This window comes from Coregonus clupeaformis, chromosome 16, assembly GCF_020615455.1.
Source record: "Coregonus clupeaformis isolate EN_2021a chromosome 16, ASM2061545v1, whole genome shotgun sequence".
Taxonomy (NCBI): Eukaryota; Metazoa; Chordata; class Actinopteri; order Salmoniformes; family Salmonidae; genus Coregonus; species Coregonus clupeaformis.
The window spans coordinates 19235943-19260950 of NC_059207.1; the positions used below are offsets into that span (position 1 = coordinate 19235943).

At 45.3% G+C, this 25008-nt stretch overlaps 1 protein-coding gene across 1 annotated transcript in view; it reads left to right on the forward strand.

The window, feature by feature from the left end:
* Positions 1 to 25008, forward strand: part of LOC121584395 (glutamate receptor ionotropic, delta-2) — a 638531-nt gene that overhangs the window by 535982 nt on the left and 77541 nt on the right. Inside the window, exon 11 of the mRNA XM_045225956.1 lies at positions 17628 to 17940. Coding sequence (XP_045081891.1) covers positions 17628 to 17940 — 313 coding nt within the window. The remainder of the gene's footprint in view (positions 1 to 17627; positions 17941 to 25008) is intronic.

A 25008-nucleotide genomic window follows, 5' to 3' on the forward strand; every position in this document is an offset into this window, starting at 1 on the left:
ACGGAGAGGCAAGACTCATCCTGGGAAGGCTCCGGTGCAATCCTCCGAGTTACTCACTCCCGCCCGGGCTCTGATAGGGATGGCAGGTGCCCAGACCGACACAGAGACGGAGCTACAGAATCTGGACAAAGAACTGTCTGGTCTGAAGGGGACCGCTGAGAGGTATCGTTTGTTAAAGCAACAGTTAGACATGAAGACAGAAGAGTTAGATATCCTCCAGGCTAAACTCCAACAGAGCTCCTTCCCTAAGCAACAGGAGGAGCTGGAGAGGCTGCGCAGGACCATCGAGGAGTGTGAGGAGACCCTGCGCAGTAGTAAGGAGGTCCAGAAGAAGGCAGAGGAGAAGTACAAGGTGTTGGAGAACAAGATGAAGAATGCGGAGGCAGAGAGAGAGAAGGAACTGAAAGCTGCTCAACAGAAGCTAAACTCTGCTAAAACCAAGGCTGATGCGTTCAGTAAGAAACTCAAGGAGAGACAACAGGAGGCTGAGTCCCTGGTCCTAGAGTTGGAGGAGTTGAAGAGAGAGCAGTCTGGGAAGCACCACGGCAATGCGGACGCCCTCTCCCGGCGTGATGCCTTCTTCGCTGCCTTTACCCGACGAGGGACGTCGGTCCCGAGGAGGGGGGATGTGTGATGTCACGAGAGGCTGTGTCCTGGAGGGACGTTACATCCCCCTGAGGTGGCTGCAAACCCAGACAGCTATGGCTCCATCTGCTGGTATGGTCGGGAACTCCACCCCTCTATGGCCAATCTTCCCACGCAGCTGAAACAAATGAGGAGCTGATGAGCTGAAGGTTTGGGAAGGGAAGAGACACAGTCTCCAACCTGGGCTCTCTGGAGGACAAGAGTGCTGCACGTCCACTTCCATGAGGAATATAAGGATTTGGAGATACTTACCTTTGGGAAATACTCACCTTTGGATATATGCACCTGTGGAAATACGTGAGAGACATTTGGAAGGACTTTTTGCTGGGTTGGCCACTAGCTGCAACGTGGACTACAGTAAGGCTGGGGAAAAGTTATCTGAGCGAGTGAGAATTATGATTTTGGATGTGGAAGAGACATCCCTGAACTGTTAACCCTTAAAGAGCCACAAGAGAACAGAATTTTGTTATATTTTCGTTAATTTCCCAAGACCTATAATAAAATCCTTGTTTTGTTTGAACCTTGTCTCCTTGCACTACTTGAGCAATCCCGCTGAAAGCTGTGTAGCCTCTCGTGACGTCACAATAGTCATAAAGAGTCCTTATAGTTATGCAGCGTCCTAATAGTCAAGAAGAGTCTTAATAGTCTTGGAGAGTCCTCCTAGTAGTCGTGAAGTCCTAATAGTTATAAAGTGTCATAAAACATCCTAATAGTCATAAAGAGTCCTAATAGTCATGAACAAACAATTCACGCTAACCTCCCACTGATGAAACACTACAATAGGATTTTAAAGGGATAGTTCACTCAAATTACACATCTGTCATCGGTTTTCAAATCAATCAATCAAATGTTATTTGTGACATGTGCCGAATACAACAGGTGTAGACTTTACCTTGAAATGCTTACTTACGAGCCCTTTTCCAACAATGCAGAGTTAAAAAGTATGAGAAATGTGCAAAAAAACTAACAAATTGTAACACAATAACATAACAATAAGGAGGCTGTATATACAAGGAGTACTGGTACCGAGCCAGTGTGCAGGGGAATGAGGTAGTTTAGGTAATTGAGGTAATATGTACATGTAGGTAAGGGGTAAAAGTGACTAGGCAATCAGGATAGATAATAAACAGAGTAGCAGCAGTGTATGTGAAAGAGTGTGAAAGTGTGTCTATGTGTGAGTGTGTTTGCGTGTGTGTTTTCTGTGTGTGTGTGTGTGTGGGTGTGTTTCAAGTTTCAAGTTTTAATGTCAAATGCACCAGTACAGTGAAATGCCTTTCTTGCCAGCTCTAACCCCAACAATGTAGTAATCAATAGCAATGTAATAATACAAATAACAAGGTAGAACAAAAACACACGATATATAAAACTAAGAAGAAGACGATAAAGTAGGTGAGCGTACTATATACAGGGTCAGTACCAGGACCATATTTACAATGTGCAGGCATACTGGATCCATAGAGGTACATACGTATAGGGGTAAGGTGACTAGGCTTCAGGATATATGATAAACAGAGTAGCAGCAGCGTATATGATGATTGTATGTGAGTGGGTGAGTAGAGTCATTGTAAATGTACAGTATGTGCATATTATGTGTGAGCGAGCAGATGATGGAGTGAGTGTTTGTGTGTGTGTTGGAGTATCGGTGTGTAGTGTGCATAGAGAATGCAAAAATAAGAATAAAATACAAAGGTCAACTCAGATAGTCCGTATAGCCATTTTGTTAGCTATTTAGTTAGCTATTTAGCAGTCTTATGGCATGGGAGATAGAAGCTGTTCAGGAGCCTGTTGGTGTCAGACTTAATGCACCGGTACCGCTTGCCGTGCGGAAGCAGAGAGAACAGTCTATGGCTTGGTTGGTTTAACGATTTTCCGGGCCTTCTTTTCACAACGCCTGATATACAGGTCCTGGATGGCAGGGAGCTCGGTTCCAGTGATGTACTAGGCTGTCCGCACCACCCTCTGTAGCGCCATGCGATCTATGGCGGTGCTATTGCCATACCAAGCAGTGATGCAGCCAGTCAATATGCTCTCAATGGTACAGCTGTATAACCTTTTGGAGGATTTGAGGGCCCATGCCAAACCTTTCCAACCTCCTGAGGGGAAGAGGTGCTGTCGTGCCTTCTTCACGACTGTGCGTGTGTTTGGACCATTTTAAGTTCTTAGTGATTTGGACGGCGAGGAACTTGAAGCTCTCGACCCGCTCTACTGCAGCCCCGTCGGTGTGGATGGGGGCGTGCTATCCCCCCGTTACTTGTAGTCCACGATCAGCTCCTTGGTCTTACTTACGTTGAGGGAGAGGTTGTTGTTCCGGCCGCACACTGCAAGGTCACTGGCCTCTTCCCTGTAGGTTGTCTCATTGTTGCCAGTGATCAGGCCTACCACCGTCATGTCGTCTGCAAACTTGATGATGGTGTTGGAGTCGTGCGAGTCCACGCAGTCGTGGGTGAACAGGGAGTACAGGAGGGGACTAAGCACACACACGTGTTGAGGATCAGTGTGGCAGAGGTGATGTTGCCTACCCTCACCACTTGGGGTCGGCCCGTCAGGAAGTCCAGGATCCAGTTGCAGAAGGAGGTGTTCAGTCCCAGGGTCCTAAGCTTGGTGACGAGCTTGGAGGGGACAATGGTGTTGAACGCTGCGCTGTAGTCAATGAGCAGCATTCTCAGAGTCCAGTGATTGTGCATAGAGCCAGTGCAAGAGAGTCGGTAAAAAAAACACACAAAAACAAGGGGGTCAATGCAAATAGTCCGGGTATCTTATTGGCACAAACGCTAAAAAGTTAGCATTTGGAGATAGTGGCCAGGTTAACAAAACCAAAGGACTGATTGCTGTCTTAACTTGTCCATAGACTGCTTACATGGTAAGGCAACCTCTAGGTAATTGTGTAATTTGAGTGAATTTTCCATTTATTATTGTGAATGGCTGTTCAGCTGTTTCAGTCTGTGTTTTATGAAGAGTGTGCAAAGCTGTCATCAAGGCAAAGGGTGGCTACTTTGAAGAATCTCAAATATAAAATATATATTTTGATTTGTTTAACACCTTTTTGGGTTACTACATGATTCAATATGTGTTATTTCATAGTTTTGATGTCTTCACTATTATTCTACAATATAGAAAATAGTACAAATATAGAAAAAAAAAGGCATGGGCTAGTAGGAGTTTCTACCATATTTCTTAAACCAGTCATTTCCTTTGAAATCAGTGAAGGGAAGTGAACAAGTGCGCACTTTGGGAGGATGGAGAGATTATTGGGACAAGCCTGGGTGTTGGTCCTTCCACCACCAACACACTCACTGGTGTCTCCCCATGCCCCTAAAGCATGCTGGGAAGTGGGAACTCACTTGGGTCCTCATATTTTTTCATGTGCTGCGTAAGTGACAATTTCTGCCCATTTGAGCATTTTGTTTCCTTACCAGACCGTGAAATTAGCAGATTTAGTCAACTGTGAATTAATTGTGTGACTGCGTGCGTGTGTGTGTGTGGGGGGGAGGGTGGGTGGGTGTGGGGGGAGGGTGGGTGGGGGGTGGGAGGTAAATAACATCAGCTCGCAATGTGTCTTACGCTATGTGGAAACTCTCACTAATTTGTTCTTCTTTAAGCTTTCCCAGAAAAACTAATTTGCTACTGATAGGTCTGAGACAATTTCCACAAGCATTCTGCTTCTGGAGCTAGGACCAGGGAAGCATCCCAAATGTGAACCTGGTCAAAAGTAGTGCACTTTTTAGGGAATAGGGTGTAATTTGGGACGTAGCCCAGATGTCTACAACAGTGCTAGCCAGGCTCGGAAGAACACACATTTAAACTAGTTAGCATTATTAATCCTGCATTCTCTCGTGAATATACTTTTTTTCTCCAAGGTCTATAATTCGTTTTCACGAATAGACTACCTCCTCATATCAAGATCTCTAATAGAGAATATGATTCTCTCAGAATCATAGCGTTATAATTTCAGACCACGCCCCCCTGTCAGTCATTTTCTCCCCATCTGTCAACACACACAGAACTAAACAGAGGAGATTCAACAACTCTCTATTAAGAGGTAAGGAATGTATGTCAACGATGAGGGAGAAAATGTCTGAATTCTTCACCACTAATTTAAACTTTGTCCCCTCTGTCCAAATGGTGTGGGAAGCCTTTAAAGCAACCTGCAGAGGTTGGATCAATAGTTACACCGCAGCTAAAAGGAAAAACATGTTCCAAAAGAAAACTTCATTCGTTTGGAAAACCACAAGGCACCAAATACAATGGGATAAATATCAAGTCGCCAGTTAATAAGATATTTGATCACATTAAGAGATGGACAGTTCTACTTGTATCAGAGGTGCTAAAGATGAACATACTCCTAGACTATCGTTCCTTATGTCAGCTATACCACTTCAGTTCCCTCAGCATTGCTTTAAAGAGATATAGAACATTGTTTATTTTCAAGCTTGTGGAAAGAAAATAAACCATGGATTAACCACAAAAAACTGTCCATGCCAAGAAGTAAGGGTGGGTTTAATTTATTTTTTGGACAGGGAGTCAATGCTGAGACCAAGGTCTCTTTTCCAGATGAGCCCTGTACAGTGGGGAAAAAATGTATTTAGTCAGCCACCAATTGTGCAAGTTCTCCCACTTCAAAAGATGAGAGAGGCCTGTAATTTTCATCATAGGTACACGTCAACTATGCCAGACAAATTGAGATTTTTTTTTCCAGAAAATCACATTGTAGGATTTTTTATGAATTTATTTGCAAATTATGGTGGAAAATAAGTATTTGGTCACCTACTAACAAGCAAGATTTCTGGCTCTCACAGACCTGTAACTTCTTCTTTAAGAGGCTCCTCTGTCCTCCACTCGTTACCTGTTTAATGGCACCTGTTTGAACTTGTTATCAGTATAAAAGACACCTGTCCACAACCTCAAACAGTCACACTCCAAACTCCACTATGGCCAAGACCAAAGAGCTGTCAAAGGACACCAGAAACAAAATTGTAGACCTGCACCAGGCTGGGAAGACTGAATCTGCAATAGGTAAGCAGCTTGGTTTGAAGATATCAACTGTGGGAGCAATTATTAGGAAATGGAAGACATACAAGACCACTGATAATCTCCCACGATCTGGGGCTCCACGCAAGATCTCACCCCGTGGGGTCAAAATGATCACAAGAACGGTGAGCAAAAATCCCAGAACCACACGGGGGTACCTAGTGAATGACCTGCAGAGAGCTGGGACCAAAGTAACAAAGCCTACCATCAGTAACACACTACGCCGCCAGGGACTCAAATCCTGCAGCACCAGACGTGTCCCCCTGCTTAAGCCAGTACATGTCCAGGCCCGTCTGAAGATTGCTAGAGTGCATTTGGATGATCCAGAAGAGGATTGGGAGAATGTCATATGGTCAGATGAAACCAAAATAGAACTTTTTGGTAAAAACTCAACTCGTCGTGTTTGGAGGACAAAGAATGCTGAGTTGCATCCAAAGAACACCATACCTACTGTGAAGCATGGGGGTGGAAACATTATGCTTTGTGGCTGTTTTTCTGCAAAGGGACCAGGACGACTGATCCGTGTAAAGGAAAGAATGAATGGGGCCATGTATCGTGAGATTTTGAGTGAAAACCTCCTTCCATCAGCAAGGGCATTGAAGATGAAACGTGGCTGGGTCTTTCAGCATGACAATGATCCCAAACACACCGCCTGGGCAATGAAGGAGTGGCTTCGTAAGAAGCATTTCAAGGTCCTGGAGTGGCCTAGCCAGTCTCTAGATCTCAACCCCATAGAAAATCTTTGGAGGGAGTTGAAAGTCCGTGTTGCCCAGCGACAGCCCCAAAACATCACTGCTCTAGAGGAGATCTGCATGGAGGAATGGGCCAAAATACCAGCAACAGTGTGTGAAAACCTTGTGAAGACTTACAGAAAACGTTTGACCTGTGTCATTGCCAACAAAGGGTATATAACAAAGTATTGAGAAACTTTTGTTATTGACCAAATACTTATTTTCCACCATAATTTGCAAATAAATTCATTAAAAATCCTACAATGTGATTTTCTGGAGAAAAAAAATTCTCATTTTGTCTGTCATAGTTGACGTGTACCTATGATTAAATTACAGGCCTCTCTCATCTTTTTAAGTGGGAGAACTTGCACAATTGGTGGCTGACTAAATACTTTTTTTCCCCACTGTATAGCACCACAATACACATCAAAATACAATAAAACACATTAAACAGAGACATTCTTCGGTAAAAAGGTCCCCTAATAACCGTCTGAAATGCCCTAGAGGCACCAATTCCTCCAATTTCCAAGTGTATTGTAGATCATTCCACACGAAAGGTGCAAGGAACCCAAAGGCTGATTTACCTAACTGTCTAGACACCAAAGGAGTCTCCAGAGTTAACCAACCCTGTGAACGGGTTTGATGACTTGTCATTTTAAATCTTAACAGTGATGTTAGCTAAGTCGGAAGTTTGTGGAGCAGGGCTTTGTAAACAAAAAAAAAGCGTAATGATGTGATCTATGTGACTTCAAAGAGGTCCAGCCAAGCTTTTGGTAAAGAATACAGTGATGAGTAGTAAAACAGTCTCCTGTGATAAAGCGAAGGGCGCTATGAAAAACGCCATCCAGGGGATTAGGTGTTGCTGATGTGTATTTGTACTACTTGTCATATGTGAGATACCCACTGGCATGGGGGTATAAACAAGGGGGAATAGCAGGCAACTGGGAGTGGCTAGAGGAAGAAATAGTGACAGAACATAACAAGTCGATCTCCTTATCATCATAATGGTATTACCCCAAGTTCCACTGCAAGATAGATCATCCGCTACTGGAGTTCTCTTGTGAACAAAAGGTTATCAATGGAGCACCACTCCCTTCATGTCCAAAATTGAACAACCCCTTATTTACCGCAGTTGGCAAGACACCGGCTAATGGTACCTGGCAACGCCAAGACATCTGTTAGGTGGGGCAGGTCGTAAGAGACAGATATATCGTACCATTCCAAGAACTGATGTCAGAGATTGGCCTGAACTATATATCGTTTCTGCTCTATTTACAGCTCAAATCAATTCTCAAGTGTATTTCCTCAAAGGGTATTGATGTGGGATCTAAAAGTGCTTTAGAAAAACAAACTGAGGGATGTTGCTATTGGGAAAGGAACTGTTTCCTCCCTATACAAGCTGGTTGGCTTCTCCTCCCCAAATAGTGAGTTATGTTGGGAGCAGGACATATCACCGCAGCACAATGGGATGCAATATGGAAAATACAATTGTGTAAGATATAAGATTATTCAAATGAAGATCTTCCACAGGGCATACATCACACCACACAAGTTGAAAAACATGGATCAAAGCCTTTCAGACTTGTGTTGGCATGGCTGCGGTGAGGTCGGTACACTAATGCCTCTGTTCTGGAATTGTCCAGCCGTCAAAAGATTCTGGACTGAGGAATTTGATATATTGTCTGAAATCTTGAATGTACAGTGTGTGTACAAAACATGAAGAACACTTTCCTAATATTGAGTTGCCTCAAATCGTTGAGGCACGGACTATACAAGGTGTCGAAAGCGTTCCACATGTTATGATTTAACTGGATAAGAACCCAAATGCAGACAAGTACACCAAGCCAGAGAAGTTTTAACAGGTTTATTTACAATGTTCAAATATATGGGAAGAGCAAGTCCAGGTACAGGGAGGGTAACAGATCCAGATCAGGGCAGGTGTGGTACCGTAATGTCCTAGTGTCCGTGGTGAGTCCAAAAGAGAGGTCCGGTAATGGAGAGCAGGATGGTGGTGGCAGGAGTGAAGCGGAGGCAGGAGTCAGGTTCCAAATATCTGTGGCACAGGAGAAAAAGTAAATAGAACAGACCAAAAACACAAAGAGCAAAAATAACCAGGTTGAGTCGGCAGCGAGACTAACATGGTCGTCTTGACTATGATCTGACGATGAGTGGTAAGATTGACCGGGTCTTAAAGGCTGAGGTGATTATGGTGAATGAGCTGCAGCTGGAACCCTGACTCCCGCACACCAGACTTCACTCCTGCAATCAAGGACAGACAGAGGGGAGGGAGAGAGCAGAGAGAGCTACCTATCAGCAGTAGGCCTAACAGTACCCCCCTCTACGGACGCCACCTGGCGGCCGACGGGGTTTATCGGGGATGTAACCTATGAAACTCTCGGACCAGAGCAGGATCCACAATGAAGCTCCTGGGCACCCAGGAACGTTCCTCGGGACCATAACCCTCCCAATCCACCAGGTACTGGAAACCACGACCTCGGCGGCGAACATCCAGAAGTCGCCGGACAGTGTAGACCGGACCCCCACCCACGATCCTGGGCGGAGGAGGGGGACGAGAGGGCGGGCACAAAGGGCTAACCGACACAGGCTTAATCTGGGAAACATGAAAGGTGGAATGAACCCGTAGGGAGGCAGGAAGCTGTAGCTTGACCGCGCAGGGGTTAACAATAGACAGTATCTTGAACGGTCCTATAAAACGAGGCACCATCTTCTTAGACTCCACCTTCAATGGAAGGTCCCGTGACTTCAGCCATACCTCTTGACCAGGAGAGTAACCGGGAGCCTGGGACCGGTGACGGTTGGCTTGCCTCTGCATGTACGCCAAGCTCGGGACAGAGCTACCCTGGCCTTCCTCCAGACCTTGAAGCAGCGGCGCATGTGGGACTGCACCGAGGGTACCGCAAGTTCCCTCTCTTGGGAAGGGAACAGGGGAGGTTGATAACCCAGAGCACACAGAAAAGGAGACAAACCAGAGGAAGCGTTAGTCAAGGTGTTATGAGCATATTCCACCCAGGGGAGCATGGAGCTCCATGACCCAGGGTTAGACCCAGTGACACAGCGAAGAGCGGTCTCCATCTCCTGGTTCGCTCTCTCGGCTTGCCCGTTGGTCTGGGGGTGATATCCAGAGGACAGGCTGGATGTAATGCCCAAAGCTTTACAGAAAGCTTTCCACACCTGGGAGACAAACTGGGGACCCCTGTCAGAGACAATATCCGTGGGTAGACCATGAGAGCGGAACACATGTTCAACCAAAATATCAGCCGTCTCTCTGGCAGTGGGCAGTTTAGGTATGGCCAAAAAATGAGCGAACTTAGAAAAACGATCAATCACCGTAAGAATGACAGTCTTACCAGACGAGGGGGGAAGTCCAGTGACAAAATCCATAGCGATATGCGACCAGGGCCGGCTGGGTATAGGTAGAGGTCGTAGATGACCAGCGCTGGCCTGGGTGGAGTTTTTACTTCGTGCACATACCGTACAAGCAGCAATGAAGGCTCGAGTGTCCGCCTCCATCGTGGCCCACCAGAACTTCCGTCGCACAAAGTCAAGGGTCCGCGAAACTCCAGGGTGACAGGTAAGGGGAGACGAGTGAGCCCACTGAAGTACCTGGGAGCGAGCAGACTCAGGGACAAACATCCGGTTAGGAGGACCCCTCCCAGGGTCAGCTTGATGATGTTGAGCCTGTCTAACAATCCCCTCGATGTCACATGTGATGACTGCAATACTGCAGGTAGGAGGCAAAATGGGTTCAGGGTTACTACCAGTATCAACAGCCGAATGAACACGAGACAGGGCGTCAGGCTTGACGTTGCGTGACCCAGGACGGTAAGACAGAGAAAAATTGAATCTCCCAAAAAATAGTGCCCACCTGGCTTGACGGGGTTGAGCTGCTTCGCTGACTGGAGGTAAGCCAGATTCTTATGATCCGTCCAAACGATGAAGGGTTGTTCCGCCCCCTCCAACCAATGTCGCCACTCCTCGAGAGCCAGCTTAACGGCGAGCAGTTCACGATTTCCAACATCATAATTCCTCTCTGCCTGAGAAAGTTTCCTTGAGAGAAAAGCACAGGGATGCAGTTTGTTATCTTCAGGAGAACGTTGTGACAACACTGCACCTACCCCAGTGTCGGATGCATCCACCTCCACGACAAACTGGCGGTCGGGGTCCGGCTGCATCAGAATGGGAGCCGAGGCGAAGCGATGTTTCAGTTCTTCGAACGCTGATTCGGCCCCCTTCATTCCAAGCGAACGGTCGTGAGATGGAGGTGAGAGCGGTGAGTGGCGCCGCAATGCGGCTGTAGTCCTTGATGAACCTCCTATAGAAGTTCGCAAACCCCAGGAATCGTTGAAGTTGTTTGCGGGTAGAGGGAGCTGGCCAGTCCGTGACAGCAGAGATCTTAGCTGGGTCCATCCGCAACTCCCCTGAGCTATGATGTAACCCAAAAAGAGGTCTCAGACACATGAAATTCACATTTCTCCATCTTCACAAACAGTTTGTTCTCCAACAACCTTTGCAACACCTGGCGCACATGCAGTTCATGTTCCTGGGAGGACTCTGAGAAAATCAAGATATCATCCAGATAGACAAAAACAAACCGATTCAACATGTCCCGAAGGACATCATTGACTAGTGCCTGAAAAACAGCAGGGGCATTAGACAACCCAAAAGGCATAACCAGATACTCAAAATGTCCCAAGGGTGTGTTGAAGGCAGTCTTCCATTCATCACCCTTACGAATGCGCACCAGGTGATACGCATTTCGTAGATCCAGTTTCGTAAAGATGGTAGCACCATGAAGGAGGGGAAAAGCAGAATTAATCAAAGGCAGAGAATACTTGTTCTTAATGGTGATGTTGTTAAGTCCACGGTAATCAATACAGGGTCTGAGGGTCTTATCCTTCTTAGCAACAAAAAAGAATCCCGCTCCTACAGGTGACGAGGAAGGACGCATAATACCTGCCGCCAAGGAGTCCCGAATGTAGTTCTCCATAGCCTCCGTCTCCGGCCGGGAGAGATTGTACAGGCGACTGCTGGGGAGCGGGGCTCCTGGCTGGAGGTCAATGGCGCAGTCGTAAGGCCGGTGAGGAGGAAGAGAAGTAGCTCTGTGTTTGCAGAAAGCGGATGCCAGGTCATGATACACGTCAGGAACAGCAGAAAGATCCATGGACTCCAGTGGAGGTTGAGGCACAGTACTGGCAGGAGTCTGAGCAGAACACAAACAATTCACATGACAAAATGTGCTCCATGAAACAATGCTACCTGTCACCCAATCAATGTGTGGATTGTGTTTTATGAGCCAGGGGATACCAAGGACCAGGGGAGTCTGTGGGCAGTCGATAATATGGAATTGAATGTTCTCCTGATGATTTCCCGACACTCTAAGACAAACAGGAACAGTCTGATGGGTAATGCGGGTCAACAATTGTCCATTTAGACCCTTAGCCTGCAGCGGACAGTCCATAGGAACAGTCTCCAAATCCATTTGTTGAGCCCACTCTCTATCCAAAAGCTTTCGTCGGCACCAGAGTCAATCAGCGCACTAACAGAGAAATTCTGGGACTGCCACTGGAGGGATGCCTGGAGCAGAATGCGGGGAGAAGAGGAAGAATCCGCTGCTCGGCTCGCCAAAACTTCTCCCATTAATGATGAGCCGGCCCTTTTCCCAGACGAACTGGGCAGGAAGGAACGAAATGACCAGCTTCTCCACAATACAGGCAGACCCGAGCCTGAATACGACGTGCACGCTCCTCTGAGGACAACCGTGCACGACCCACCTCCATGGCTTCGGGTTCAGTGCTCCTCGTATCGACTCGGGAAGACACGGCTCTCTCCGTAGGGACGATGCAGGGAGGAGTTTGTTGATGACAGACAGGTTGCTTGGAACTAACACTCCTCTCCCGGCGGCGCTCCCGAATCCGATTATCCAACCTGATAGTGAGTGAAATAAGATTATCCAGCGTAGGCGATTCATCATATGACACCAATTCATCTTTTAAGGTCTCAGACAAAGCATTGATGAACACTCCTTGTAATGCCTCGTCATTCCAACCACTCACTGCTGCTAAAGTCCGAAACTCCACTGCCATCTCCGCCACACTACGAGCCCCCTGCCGAAGAGAAAACAGCCGTTTCGCAGCCTCCTTGCCTCGTACGGGGTGGTCAAAACCTTCCTCATCTCCGTGGTGAAGGCAACGTAAAGCGTTGCAAATGTCCGACTGACTCTCCCAGACCGCGGATCCCCAGGCACGAGCGGAACCGCTAGTAGAGTTGATAAGGTAGGCAATACGGGCTCTTTCTGAGGCGTAGGTGAGGGGCTGTTGTTCAAACACTAACGAGCATTGAGTCAAAATCGCCACAGGTTCCCATGTTCCCGTCATAGCGCTCTGGAGCAGGAACAAAAGGCTCTCTGATCTGGGCTGAAGGGGTAGTAAGGGCAGATACTTGATTGGAGAGTAATTGAACCTGATTAAGCAGCACCTGACTGTCCTCAGCAATCGTTTTAAACAGGGTATCATGTTGGCCAAGTAAAATGCCCTGATTGGCTATGGCAGTCCAAATTTGAGTGCACTCTGGGGTGGTATCCGAGCTACTGTCTGCTGGGTTCATGTTGGTCAGATCATACTGTTATGATTTAACTGGATAAGAACCCAAATGCAGACAAGTACACCAAGCCAGAGAAGTTTTAACAGGTTTATTTACAATGTTCAAAGTCCAGGTTTCCAAATATATGGGAAGAGCAAGTCCAGGTACAGGGAGGGTAACAGATCCAGATCAGGGCAGGTGTGGTACCGTAATGTCCTAGTGTCCGTGGTGAGTCCAAAAGAGAGGTCCGGTAATGGAGAGCAGGATGGTGGTGGCAGGAGTGAAGCGGAGGCAGGAGTCAGGTTCCAAATATCTGTGGCACAGGAGAAAAAGTAAATAGAACAGACCAAAAACACAAAGAGCAAAAATAACCAGGTTGAGTCGGCAGCGAGACTAACATGGTCGTCTTGACTATGATCTGACGATGAGTGGTAAGTTTGACCGGGTCTTAAAGGCTGAGGTGATTATGGTGAATGAGCTGCAGCTGGAACCCTGACTCCCGCACACCAGACTTCACTCCTGCAATCAAGGACAGACAGAGGGGAGGGAGAGAGCAGAGAGAGCTACCTATCAGCAGTAGGCCTAACACCACAGGGATGCTGGCCCATGTTGACTCCAATGCTTCCCACAGTTGTGTGATGTTGGCTAGATGTCCTTTGGGTGGTGGACCATTCTTGATACACACGGAAACTGTTGAGCGTGAAAAACCCAGCAGCGTTGCAGTTCTTGACACAAACCGGTGCACCTGCCTGGCACCTACTATCAATACCCCATTCAAAGGCACTTAAATATTGTGTCTTGCCCATTCACCCTCTGAATGGCACACACACAATCCATGTCTCAATTGTCTCAAGGTGTAAAAGTCCTTCTTTAACTTGTCTCCTCTCCTTCATCTACACTGATTGAAGTGGATTTAACAAGTGACATCAATAAGGGATCATAGCTTTCACCTGGATTCACCTGGTCAGTCTATGTCATGGAAAGAGCAGATGTTCATAATGTTTTGTACACTCAGTGTATATATGCATAGTAAACAAAAACCTAACCTGCATATTCAAGGTACTAGCATTTGGGTGTGGAGTTCATATTCTCATGCAGTTTATTTGTCACACTTCCTGTCAGCTAGTAGGAGCTTTTTCAACCATGGCATTGAACAAGAGCAGGGGAAGCATTTACATTTTAGTCAATTAGCAGAAGCTCTTATCCAGAACAACTAAGGTTAAGTGCCTTGCTCAAAGGCACATCGGCAAATATTTCACAGTGTCAGCTCGGGGATTCGAACTAGCAATATTTTGGTAACTGGTCCAACCTCTTAACCGCTAGGCTACCTACCGCCCAGTACTCTATTCTTAGTCAATCAGTCACATTTATTTATAAAGCCCTTCATAAACTGAACAACAATATAAAAGCAATGGTGTTGGTCCCATGTTTCATGAGCTGAAATAAAAGATCCCAGAAATGTTCCATACGCACAAAAAGCTTATTTCTCTAAAATGTTGAGCACAAATTTGTTTACATCCCTGTTAGTGAGCAAAATAATCCATCCAACTGACAGGTGTGGCATATCCAGAAGCTGATTAAGCAGCATGATCATTACACAGGTGCACCTTGTGCAGGGGACAATAAAAGGCCACTCTAAAATGTACAGTTTTGTCACACAACACAATTACACAGATGTCTCAAGTTTTGCGGGAGCGTGCAATTGGCATGCTGACTGCAGGAAAGTCCACCTGAGCTGTTGCCAGACAATTGAATGTTCATTGTTGTTTTAGAGAATTTGGCAGTACGTCCAACTGGCCTCACAACCACATATATGGCGTTGTGTGGGCGAGTGGTTTGCTAATGTGCACCCGTCTATGTCATGGAAAGAGCAGATGTCACAAAGTGCTTATACAGAAACCCAGCCTAAAACCAGAGAGAGAGAGAGAATCAAAATTCCATGATTCAGAGAGAGGGTCGAAACAACAGGTCCGGGACAAGGTAGCACGTCCGGTGAACAGGTCAGGGTTCCATAGCCGCAGGCAGAACAGTAGAACCTGGATCAGCAGCATGACCAGGTGGACTGGGGACGAGGACAGCCAGGAGTCGTCAGGCCAGGTAGTCCTGAGGCATGGTCCTAGTGCTCAGTTCTCCGGGAGGAGAGAGAGAGAGACGGGAGAAATTAGAGATAGCATACTTAAGATCAAACAGGACACCAGATAAGACAGAAGAATTACACCAGATAGGACAGACTGAACCTAGCCCCCCGGCACATATACTATTGCAGCATAGATACTGAGGACTGAGACGGGGGGGTTGGGGGACACTGTGGCTCCGTCCAACGATACCCCCGGACAGGGCCAATCAGGCAGGATATAACCCCACCTACTTTGCTAAAGCACAGCTCCCACACCACCAGAGGGAAACCTCTCCCTCAACGTGACCAAGACAAAGGAGATGATTGTGGACTACAGAAGAAAAAAAAGAGGACTGAGCACGCCCCCATTCTCATCGACGGGGCTGTAGTGGAACAGGTTGATAGCTTCAAGTTCCTTGGTGTCCACATCACCAACGAACTATTATGGTCCAAACACACCAAGACAGTCGTGAAGAGGGCACGACAAAGCCTATTCCCCCTCAGGAGACTGAAAAGATTTGGCATGAGTCCTCAGATCCTCAAAAAATTCTACAGCTGCACCATCGAGAGCATCCTGACTGGTTGCATCACCGCCTGGTATGGCAACTGCCATCCAGGACCTCTATACCAGGCGGTGTCAGAGGAAGGCCCTCAAAATTGTCAAAGACTCCAGCCACCCTAGTCATAGACTGTTCTCCCTGCTACCGCACGGCAAGCGGTACCGGAGTGCCAAGTCTAGGTCCAAAAGACTTCTCAACAGCTTCTACCCCCAAGCCATAAGACTCCTGAACAGCTAATCATGGCTACCCGGACTATTTGCACTGCCCCCCCACCCCATCCTTTTTACGCTGCTGCTACTCTGTTAATGATTTATGCATAGTCACTTTAACTCTACCCACATGTACATATTACTTCAACTATCTCAACTAGCCGGTGCCCCCCGCACATTGACTCTGCACCGGTACCCCCCTGTATATATAGCCTCCCTACTGTTATTTTATTTTACTTCTGCTCTTTTTTCCTCAACACTTTTTTTGTTGTTGTTTTATTTTTACTTTTTTTGTTAAAAATAAATGCACTGTTGGTTAAGGGCTGTAAGTAAGCATTTCACTGTAATGTCTGCACCTGTTGTATTCGGCGCATGTGACCAATAAAATTTGATTTGATTTGATTTGAAATCAACAAACTACCAACTTACTACCCTGAGACAAGGCGGAGTATAGCCCACGAAGATCTTCCCCACCACACGAGCCCAAGGGGGCGCTAGACCGGACAGGAAGATAATGTCAGTGACTCAACCCACTCAAGTCGAGTATAGCGTAAAAAAAGCCTGGCAAGACATGATATACCCCTCCTAGGTACAGCATTGGAGAGCACTTGCAAGCCAGTGACTCATCCCCCATAATAAGGTCAGAGGCAGAGAATCCCAGTGGAGAGAGGGGAGCCGGCCAGGCAGAGACAGCAAGGGTGGTCCATCACTCCAGTGCCTTGCCGTTCACCTTCGCACCACTGGGCCAGACTACACTCAATCATAGTCATAACCTGCATCCCAAATAACACCCTATTCCATATTTAACGCACTACTTTGGTCAAAAGTGGTACACTATATAGAAATAAAGGTGCTATTTGGGATGCACAAAAAGGTATTTGCATAGTGAGACACAACATGTGGGAGGATATTAGGTCAGCCTTAGGGAGTGTATAGCTGAACCTGGCCTGCATAAACACACACACACACACACACACACACACACACACACACACACACACACACACACACACACACACACACACACACACACACACACATACATTGTGTGGCAGATTAAAACAACACTGTTCTCAGTGGACTAACTTGTGTATTCTAATTCACTGGACTCCCTGATTGGTTTACTGGCCTTACTGGCCTATCAACTGTCCTTATCCTCCTGAATCCTCCTAGAAACAATTTATTGAAGATGACTGAACCCCTCCTATGCTCACACTATGACTCACAGTCCACAGCCGTATTCATCTCCATAAACGCTGCTTCGCATAAATACAATAGACTCAGACGCAGGAAAGGGCAATCCCTAAATTTGCTAATGCAATATCTAGGCTTATTAACATGGTATTCTCCTATCTATTTAGTTTGAGAAGTGTGTCAGTATTAATCAGATAGAGAGTTTGGAGCGTTGTTTTGACAACAACGATTAGAGAATGACTGTGATCGTCAACAGCGACAGTGAAACCATGACAGAAATTAGATGTGATTCTATTGATGTGTGCATGACTTGAATTAATGTCTAAAAACAGAACACAAAGCCATGTTTTATTACTCAGCCATACCAGGGATTAGAATAAAGTGATTTCTGATTAGTGTGTTCACAGAATCCCCTCATTTTCTTGACTTCTATACACCTTGAATCTTTGCATTAATGAATCCGGTGTGTGTGTGTGTTTATTTGTGTGTGTGTGCATATCTATGTGAATGCGTGCGCACGTGTCTCTGTGTGTTTGTGTTCCAGCGGGCGGATGTGGGTCTCTCGGCTCTCACCATCACGCCAGAGCGGGAGAGTGTGGTGGACTTTACCACACGCTACATGGACTACTCGGTGGGCGTGCTGCTCAGGAAGGCCGAGCGTACCGTGGACATGTTCGCCTGCCTGGCGCCCTTTGACCTGTCACTGTGGGCGTGCATTGCGGGCACCGTGCTGCTGGTGGGCATCCTGGTCTACCTACTCAACTGGCTGAACCCGCCGCGCCTGCCCATGGGCGCTGTCTCCTCCACCACCTTCTACAATTCCATGTGGTTCGTCTACGGATCCTTCGTCCAGCAGGGTGAGTTCTTTTTTGTTTGTATACTTTTGTTTTTGTTTTCCTTTGTGATGTATTGTATTATTATCACCTGGTTTTAACCAATCAGCATTCAGGATTAGACACACACATTGTATAATGTATTATTATCACCTGGTTTTAACCTATCAGCATTCAGGATTAGACCCACCCGTTGTATATTGAATTATTATCACCTGGTTTTAACCAATCAGCATTCAGGATTCGACCCACCCATTGTATATTGTATTATTATCAGCTGGTTTTAACCAATCAGCATTTAGGATTAGACCCACCCGTTGTATATTGTATTATTATCACCTGGTTTTAACCAATCAGCATTCAGGATTAGCGATAGTAGGAGGGGATGGGGTTAAGACAGGGGTTCCCAAACTTTTTTGGCCCATGACCCCATTTTCATATCTGAAATTTATTGCGACCCCAACCATGTGAGAAAAAAAAATGTAATTAACAGCCAACGTTTACTTTTTTATTTGGGGCTATGGCAGTCAATTGCAAAACATTCTAACAGTATTCTCAACTCACCATCACATACTGTATTTTTAATGTGGGGCTATGACAGTCAATTGCAAATGAGTCTGACATAATGTCTCTTACCTCACCACCACGAGATGGGTGTGGATTGATGCATGTCGTGTCCGAGCTTCTCAAAGTCAGGGGGCGTGGTCGACAGTACGCACCTCATCTCTGTTGTCACATCCAACCTGGATCGATATTTGGTTTTAATGCAGATGAGAGTACTGAATCCAGCTTCACACAGATATGAGCTGGCGAAAGGTACCATGAGTTTTAATGCTCAAAGGGAGACGGCAGGGTATTTCCTTTGAATCAGGAACCAAAACTCCTCTGTAGTGACCCGTGAATGCATTGTCTGCAGCATTCGGTCACATGACAGTTCGATCAGCTGTTTGATTTCACTTACCTGCAAGTCATCTGAGCCAGGATCATAGTCAAACGGATTGGGAAGTAGGTCCCAAAGTGCTCTTCCAAGCATTGGAGGTGAGCAGTCATCACTCGTGTGGGACATTTACTGATGCTGTTTTCTGTTAGAAACATGCACAGCCGAGGGAAGGGGGCATGGTTCGCTTCTGAAAGACTCTCTCCAAAAAGAACGATTTACTCTGAATCCACTGATTCAGTCACTCATCTGTAGAATGTTTTTGTACTTCCCCTGCATGCTTGCGTTCAGTTCGTTCAGTTTACCTAATATGTCTGTTACAAATGCAAGGACACCAGTGGCAATTTTAGCCTGTAAATCTTGGTGGGGCAAACGAAAGAAATATTTTTTCAAGATGCATGCCAGCAAAGCCACTACACAACACAACACAACACTTAACAATACATTAATTGCACTATAACGGTGACAAACGGTGCCCACAAACTGTCAGGGCCTACATTAAGCTGTCCCAACAGCAGAGCTTTCTTTTCAGCCACATGGAGTGAATCCTTACCACTTCTACACCTGGCTTTCAGCGGAGCCTTGTCTGGCAGCTAAACAGTTCATTCAGCCTCATTTACTGCCTTTTTTAAAAAACATAGCTGATATGGCTGTCTTGCCTAAACAAATGTGGTTTCTACTGACAATTGAGATGTATAAACTATGGCATAAGGGAACGACGAGCAGATAAGAGGCAATCCGTAATTTAGATTAAGTCATTAATGAGCGAGCTAAGACGGACGTAGTCAATAAAACAAATTGTTCAGCACTTTTGAAATGTACAGCGACAGAATTCAGAACATGGGCCGTTCTTACAGTATTCTCCCTGTACACTAAGTCAGTCAGAACAACAGGATAAATAAAGGGGTCATATAAGCAGACAATGAAAGCTCTTACAATACTCAATGATTATATTTAACAGGCTATAGGCTACATGTGCACCACCAAGTCAGAACAGTAGGCTAAGTTATGAGGGAGAAAGGGACCAAATTATTAGGGTAAGGCACATGGGCTACCAGCAGCTTACTACACAACATACACTTAGTATGATGCTTTATCTTGGCCAGGTCGCAGTTATAAATGAGAACTTGTTCTCAACTGGCTTACCTGGTTAAATAAAGGTGAAATAAAAAATAAAAAAATTACTTTCTTAGCTACAGTAAGTATACATATCTCCCTGGCATATTACATCATTTATGCAGCAGCATACAATACATTTTTGGACTCACCTTGTTGTGCTGTGCTCACTTGAAAACAGAAGGTGGGGTGGCGGTCCTTCTTGTGGGCAGATTTTGTCATCAAAGTCTGGCATTCTCTGGATTTATGGTGCTTTCAAGACAACTGTGAACTCTGACAAAAACACTGTTGAATCATGACGTCAGTGGTCTTCACTTCGGTGCTCTAGAAAGAGGCCCGAGTTCCCGAGTTGGATGACCGTTCAAAACGTATTTTCCCAGTCGGAGGTCGTCTTTTTCAGAGTTCCCAGTTGTCTTGAACTCACTGAAGTCTGAGATTTCCCAGTTCCGAGTTTCCAGTTGTTTTGAATGCAGCAGAAGTCATGCTGGATTGGCAGCATGGCCAATGTATTCAACCTTTTCTGGCCCATGGCATGAGAATGTTTATCCTTTTAAGCTTGGAAAAGAGACCCTTATACCCAGACTTGGACCACACACCCAGTCCACTGAATAGCAGGCTAGTGTTTGCTTTGCAACGCTTGAGGTTAGCCACTGATTCCTTCCAAACCACTCATTGTTGAATTTGTGATTTCCAACTTGTTGTGTAATGTTTATGTAAAATGGCCAATGACACCAATACGTTTTATCTATAATTTATCTTCATATGTCAAGGATTGAAAAGGATTTGCCAGTAGATTGTCGACTTGATTCATGATGATGTCTGCTTGTCTAGCTTGCTAGCTAAGATTTTGAAGGTATGATGTTGACATGATCAGTCCAATCAAAGCTACGGTAGATATAATGTGATTTGACATCATTTTATCTGTGGCCAATAACCTTGAGCTTTCTTGGATGGGCACTTCTAATGTAAATCTATGGCAGCACCCAAGGGGCTTGAATTTTCGAGCTCTCCCCGTAGATTTTGCGGTGACGTAGTGTCCCCATAAGTGACATAACATTGAGCCAATCATGGCGCAACTAGAGAACATTACCAACCACTACGCTCTGTATTTTCCGCTGGCTGCCCCACCACCACAGAAAGCGCTGAGCTAGGCTGAAACACCTGCATTATGGAGCTGCCTTACTCAGGAAAGCAAAAAAGAGACCATGTTTGTCTGTGGCTTTATTAACTCTAAGATATATATTTTTACATTGTTTGCAAACTGATATGTGACACGTATTAATGCCAAAATAACATGCAAAACAGGCAACAACAAAAAAAAGTGGGGCTCAAAACAGGTGGAGCTCTGCCCTGAATGATCGGTCACCACTGAAGGAGTCACATTTTCTTTTCATTACACAGAAAGTCAACAAAGTCTCTTTATTTTTTTTTACATCCATTGTGAATGACAACAGTTCCTCTCTTAATGCAAAAAAATATTTCCAACACATTGTCGTGCTCTGATCCCATATCTCCACATACTTTTAAGGACAGGCGTGCGTGCAGTGGATGTGGTTTGATGTAGTTTACAATGGAAGTTACCTGCTGCAGTATATCTCTGAGTTCTGTGCTCAGCTCTTTTGCCACCAGTTACTCTCGGTGTATCATACAATGCATCCATATGGCCGAGGGAGACACATTCATAACTAGAGTGCAGAGGCCTGCCTGCCGTCCAGCCATAGGATGGAGCCCCCTCTGTGCAAAAGCCCACCATTCCATCCCATGGAATCTGTTTTCATCAATATAGCCACGCAGCACACTGAACATCCCCTGTGCGGTTTCATGCTCTCGAATCGTGAGACAGAACAATATGTCCTCGTGAATAGCATCCCCCGACATGTATAGCGAACAAAAGTCAATGCATTGGCTAACGCCCATTTGGAGAGTATAAGCTGAGGAGTTTTGAGTCGTTCAGTCAGAGTTTCCTCTTGATTGCTAGCAATAGCATAACTTATTTGTTTAACAGTGTTTTCTGATAAAGGTATTGATGTGAGTTTCTGTGCCTCTGTCTCCCCATATCAATTGTGGCTGGTTATATCAAAGTCTCTGCAATAATGTGTGGTTTCATAGCGTAGTGGGCTTAGCCATTCACCGTGGGAATGATTCAAGTGCAACGGTCAAGTGCGGCCTTTTCCCATGATCTAAGGGTGCTCTCTGGTAGAATTGTATCTTTGAGATTTGAATAATTTTCATTTAGATTTTTAAGGTTATTATAATATATACAGTATACACACTGAACAAAAATATAAACGCAACATGCAACAATTTCAAAGATTTTACTGAGTTACAGTTCATAGAAGGAAATCAATCAATTGAAATAAATTAATGAGAACCTAATTTATGGATTTCACATGAATGGGCAGGGGCACAGCTATGGGAGGGCATAGGCCCACCCACTTGGGAGCCAGGCCCACCCATTGGGGAGAACCCCTCCTCAGACGATCCCGCAGGTGAAGAAGCCAGATGTGGAGATCCTGGGCTGGCGTGAGGCAGGTTGGGCGTACTGCCAAATTCTCTAAAATGACATTGGAGGTGGCTAATGGTAGATAAATTAACATTAAATGATCTGGCAACAGCTCTGTTGGACATTCCTGCAGTCAGCATGCCAATAGCACGCTCCCTCAAAACTTGAGACATCTGTGGCAAAACTGCACATTCTAGAGTGGCCCTTTATTGTCCCCAGCACAAGGTGCACCTGTGTAATGAGCATTCTGTTTAATTAGCTTATTGATATGCCACACCTGTCAGGTGGATGAGAAATGCTCACTAACAGGTATGTAAACAAATTTTTGCACAAAATTTGAGCCAAATAAGCATTTTCTGGCATCTTTTTTTTCAGCTCATGAAACATGGGACCAACACATTTACATGTTGCATTTATATTTTTGTGTATATATATATTTTTTTTCACAGGATTTTGGAAATTCTCCTACGACCCCATTTTCATATCAGGCGACCCCACGTGGGGTCGTGACCCCTAGTTTGGGAACCGCTGAGTTAAGAGAAGAGAATGAAAGAAAAAGTGAACAGGGTGGGAGAAGAGAAAGAGAAGTGATGTGGAGAGGAGAATAGAGAATAAAACAGTGATGGTTTTCAGTGTTCTTTCAAAGGTCAGGTTAAAATCAATTTCTCTGGATTTGAGGAGAGGGATGGGGAGGAGAGGAGAGGAGAGGAGAGGGAGAGGAGAGGAGAGGAGAGGAGAGGAGAGGAGAGGAGAGGGAAGCTTAGGGAAAATAAAAGTAGTAGGAGAAAAGCTAAGAAATAGCACAGAGCTAAGACTCTACTAAGAGAGTAGATGTGAGGTGATTTGAGGCGAAGTGAGAGAGCTGTGAGGTTTTATTTTTTTGTATGATTTGAATTTGTTATCATGAGGACTCAGAATAGTTAATTTTGGGCCACATTTATTATGCAAATTCTGGGAATGATTTTTAGCGTTGGTTTAATATTATATTTTAAATGAGCCGCAGATGAGCTCACAGAAATACAAGCAACCTCTTAATCTACATTTTACTATTGCCGGTAATGATGATAATGATACATGCTAATTGTTCCCTTTCATTCACAATCAATCTTCTGTTAGTTGTAATTAAACTTTAGTCATCTAGTCATTATTGTGCAAAATCTAATTTATAAACCCACTCTCACTTCAGTATCAACAACGAGAAAAAAACGACATGGTCTTGATGCAGGAGAGTCTTCAACAGTCAATAATGGCTGAATATGCATTGGATAGACATCAACATCCCAAGGCTCTTTAACAGGAACAGTTCATCCACACAGAAAAACACAGACACAGAGACACACACACACACACACACACACACACACAAACACAAACAAACCCCATGCTGGAGGGGATGCAGTTATTGAAATATTCTGTCCCAAATCTCCTCAGTGTACTGACACGTAGGCTACTTCCCAAGTCGGAAGTTTACATACACCTTAGCCAAATACATTTAAACTCAGTTTTTCACAATTCCTGACATTTGATCCTAGTAAGAATTCTCTGTCTTAGGTCAGGTAGGATCACCACTTTATTTTAAGAATGTGAAATGTCAGAATAATAGTAGAGAGAATGATTTATTTCAGCTTTTATTTCTTTCATCTCATTCCCAGTGGGTCAGAAGTTTACATACACTCAATTAGTATTTGGTAGCATTGCCTTTAAATTGTTTAACTTGGGTCAAACGTTTCGGGTAGCCTTCCACAAGCTTCCCACAATAAGTTGGGTGAATTTTGGCCCATTCCTCCAGACAGAGCTGGTGTAACTGAGTCAGGTTTGTAGGCCTCCTTGCTCGCACACGCTTTTTCAGTTCTGCCCACAAATGTTCTATAGGATTGAGGTCAGGGCTTTGTGATGGCCACTCCAATACCTTGACTTTGTTGTCCTAAAGCAATTTTGCCAAAACTTTGGAAGTATGCTTGGGGTCATTGTCCATTTGGAAGACCCATTTGCGATTAAGCTTTAACTTCCTGACTGATGTCTTGAGATGTTGCTTCAATATATCCACATAATTTTCCTTCCTCATGATGCCATCTATTTTGTGAAGTGCACGTCCCTCCTGCAGCAAAGCACCCCCACAGCATGATACTGCCACCCCCATGCTTCACGGTTGGGATGGTGTTCTTCGGCTTGCAAGCGGCCCCCTTTTTCCTCCAAACATAACGATGGTCATTATGGCCAAACAATTCTATTTTTGTTTCATCAGACCAGAGCACATTTCTCCAAAAAGTACGATCTTTGTCTCCATGTGCAGTTGCAAACCGTAGTCTGGCTTTTTTATGGCCGTTTTGGAGCAGTGGCTTCTTCCTTGCTGAGCGGCCTTTCAGGTTATGGTGATATAGGACTCGTTTTACTGTAGATATAGATACTTTTGTACCTGTTTCCTCCAGCATCTTCACAAGGTCCTTTGCTGTTGTTCTGGGATTGATTTGCACTTTTCGCACCAAAGTACGTTCATCTCTAGGAGACAGAACGCGTCTCCTTCCTGAGCGGTATG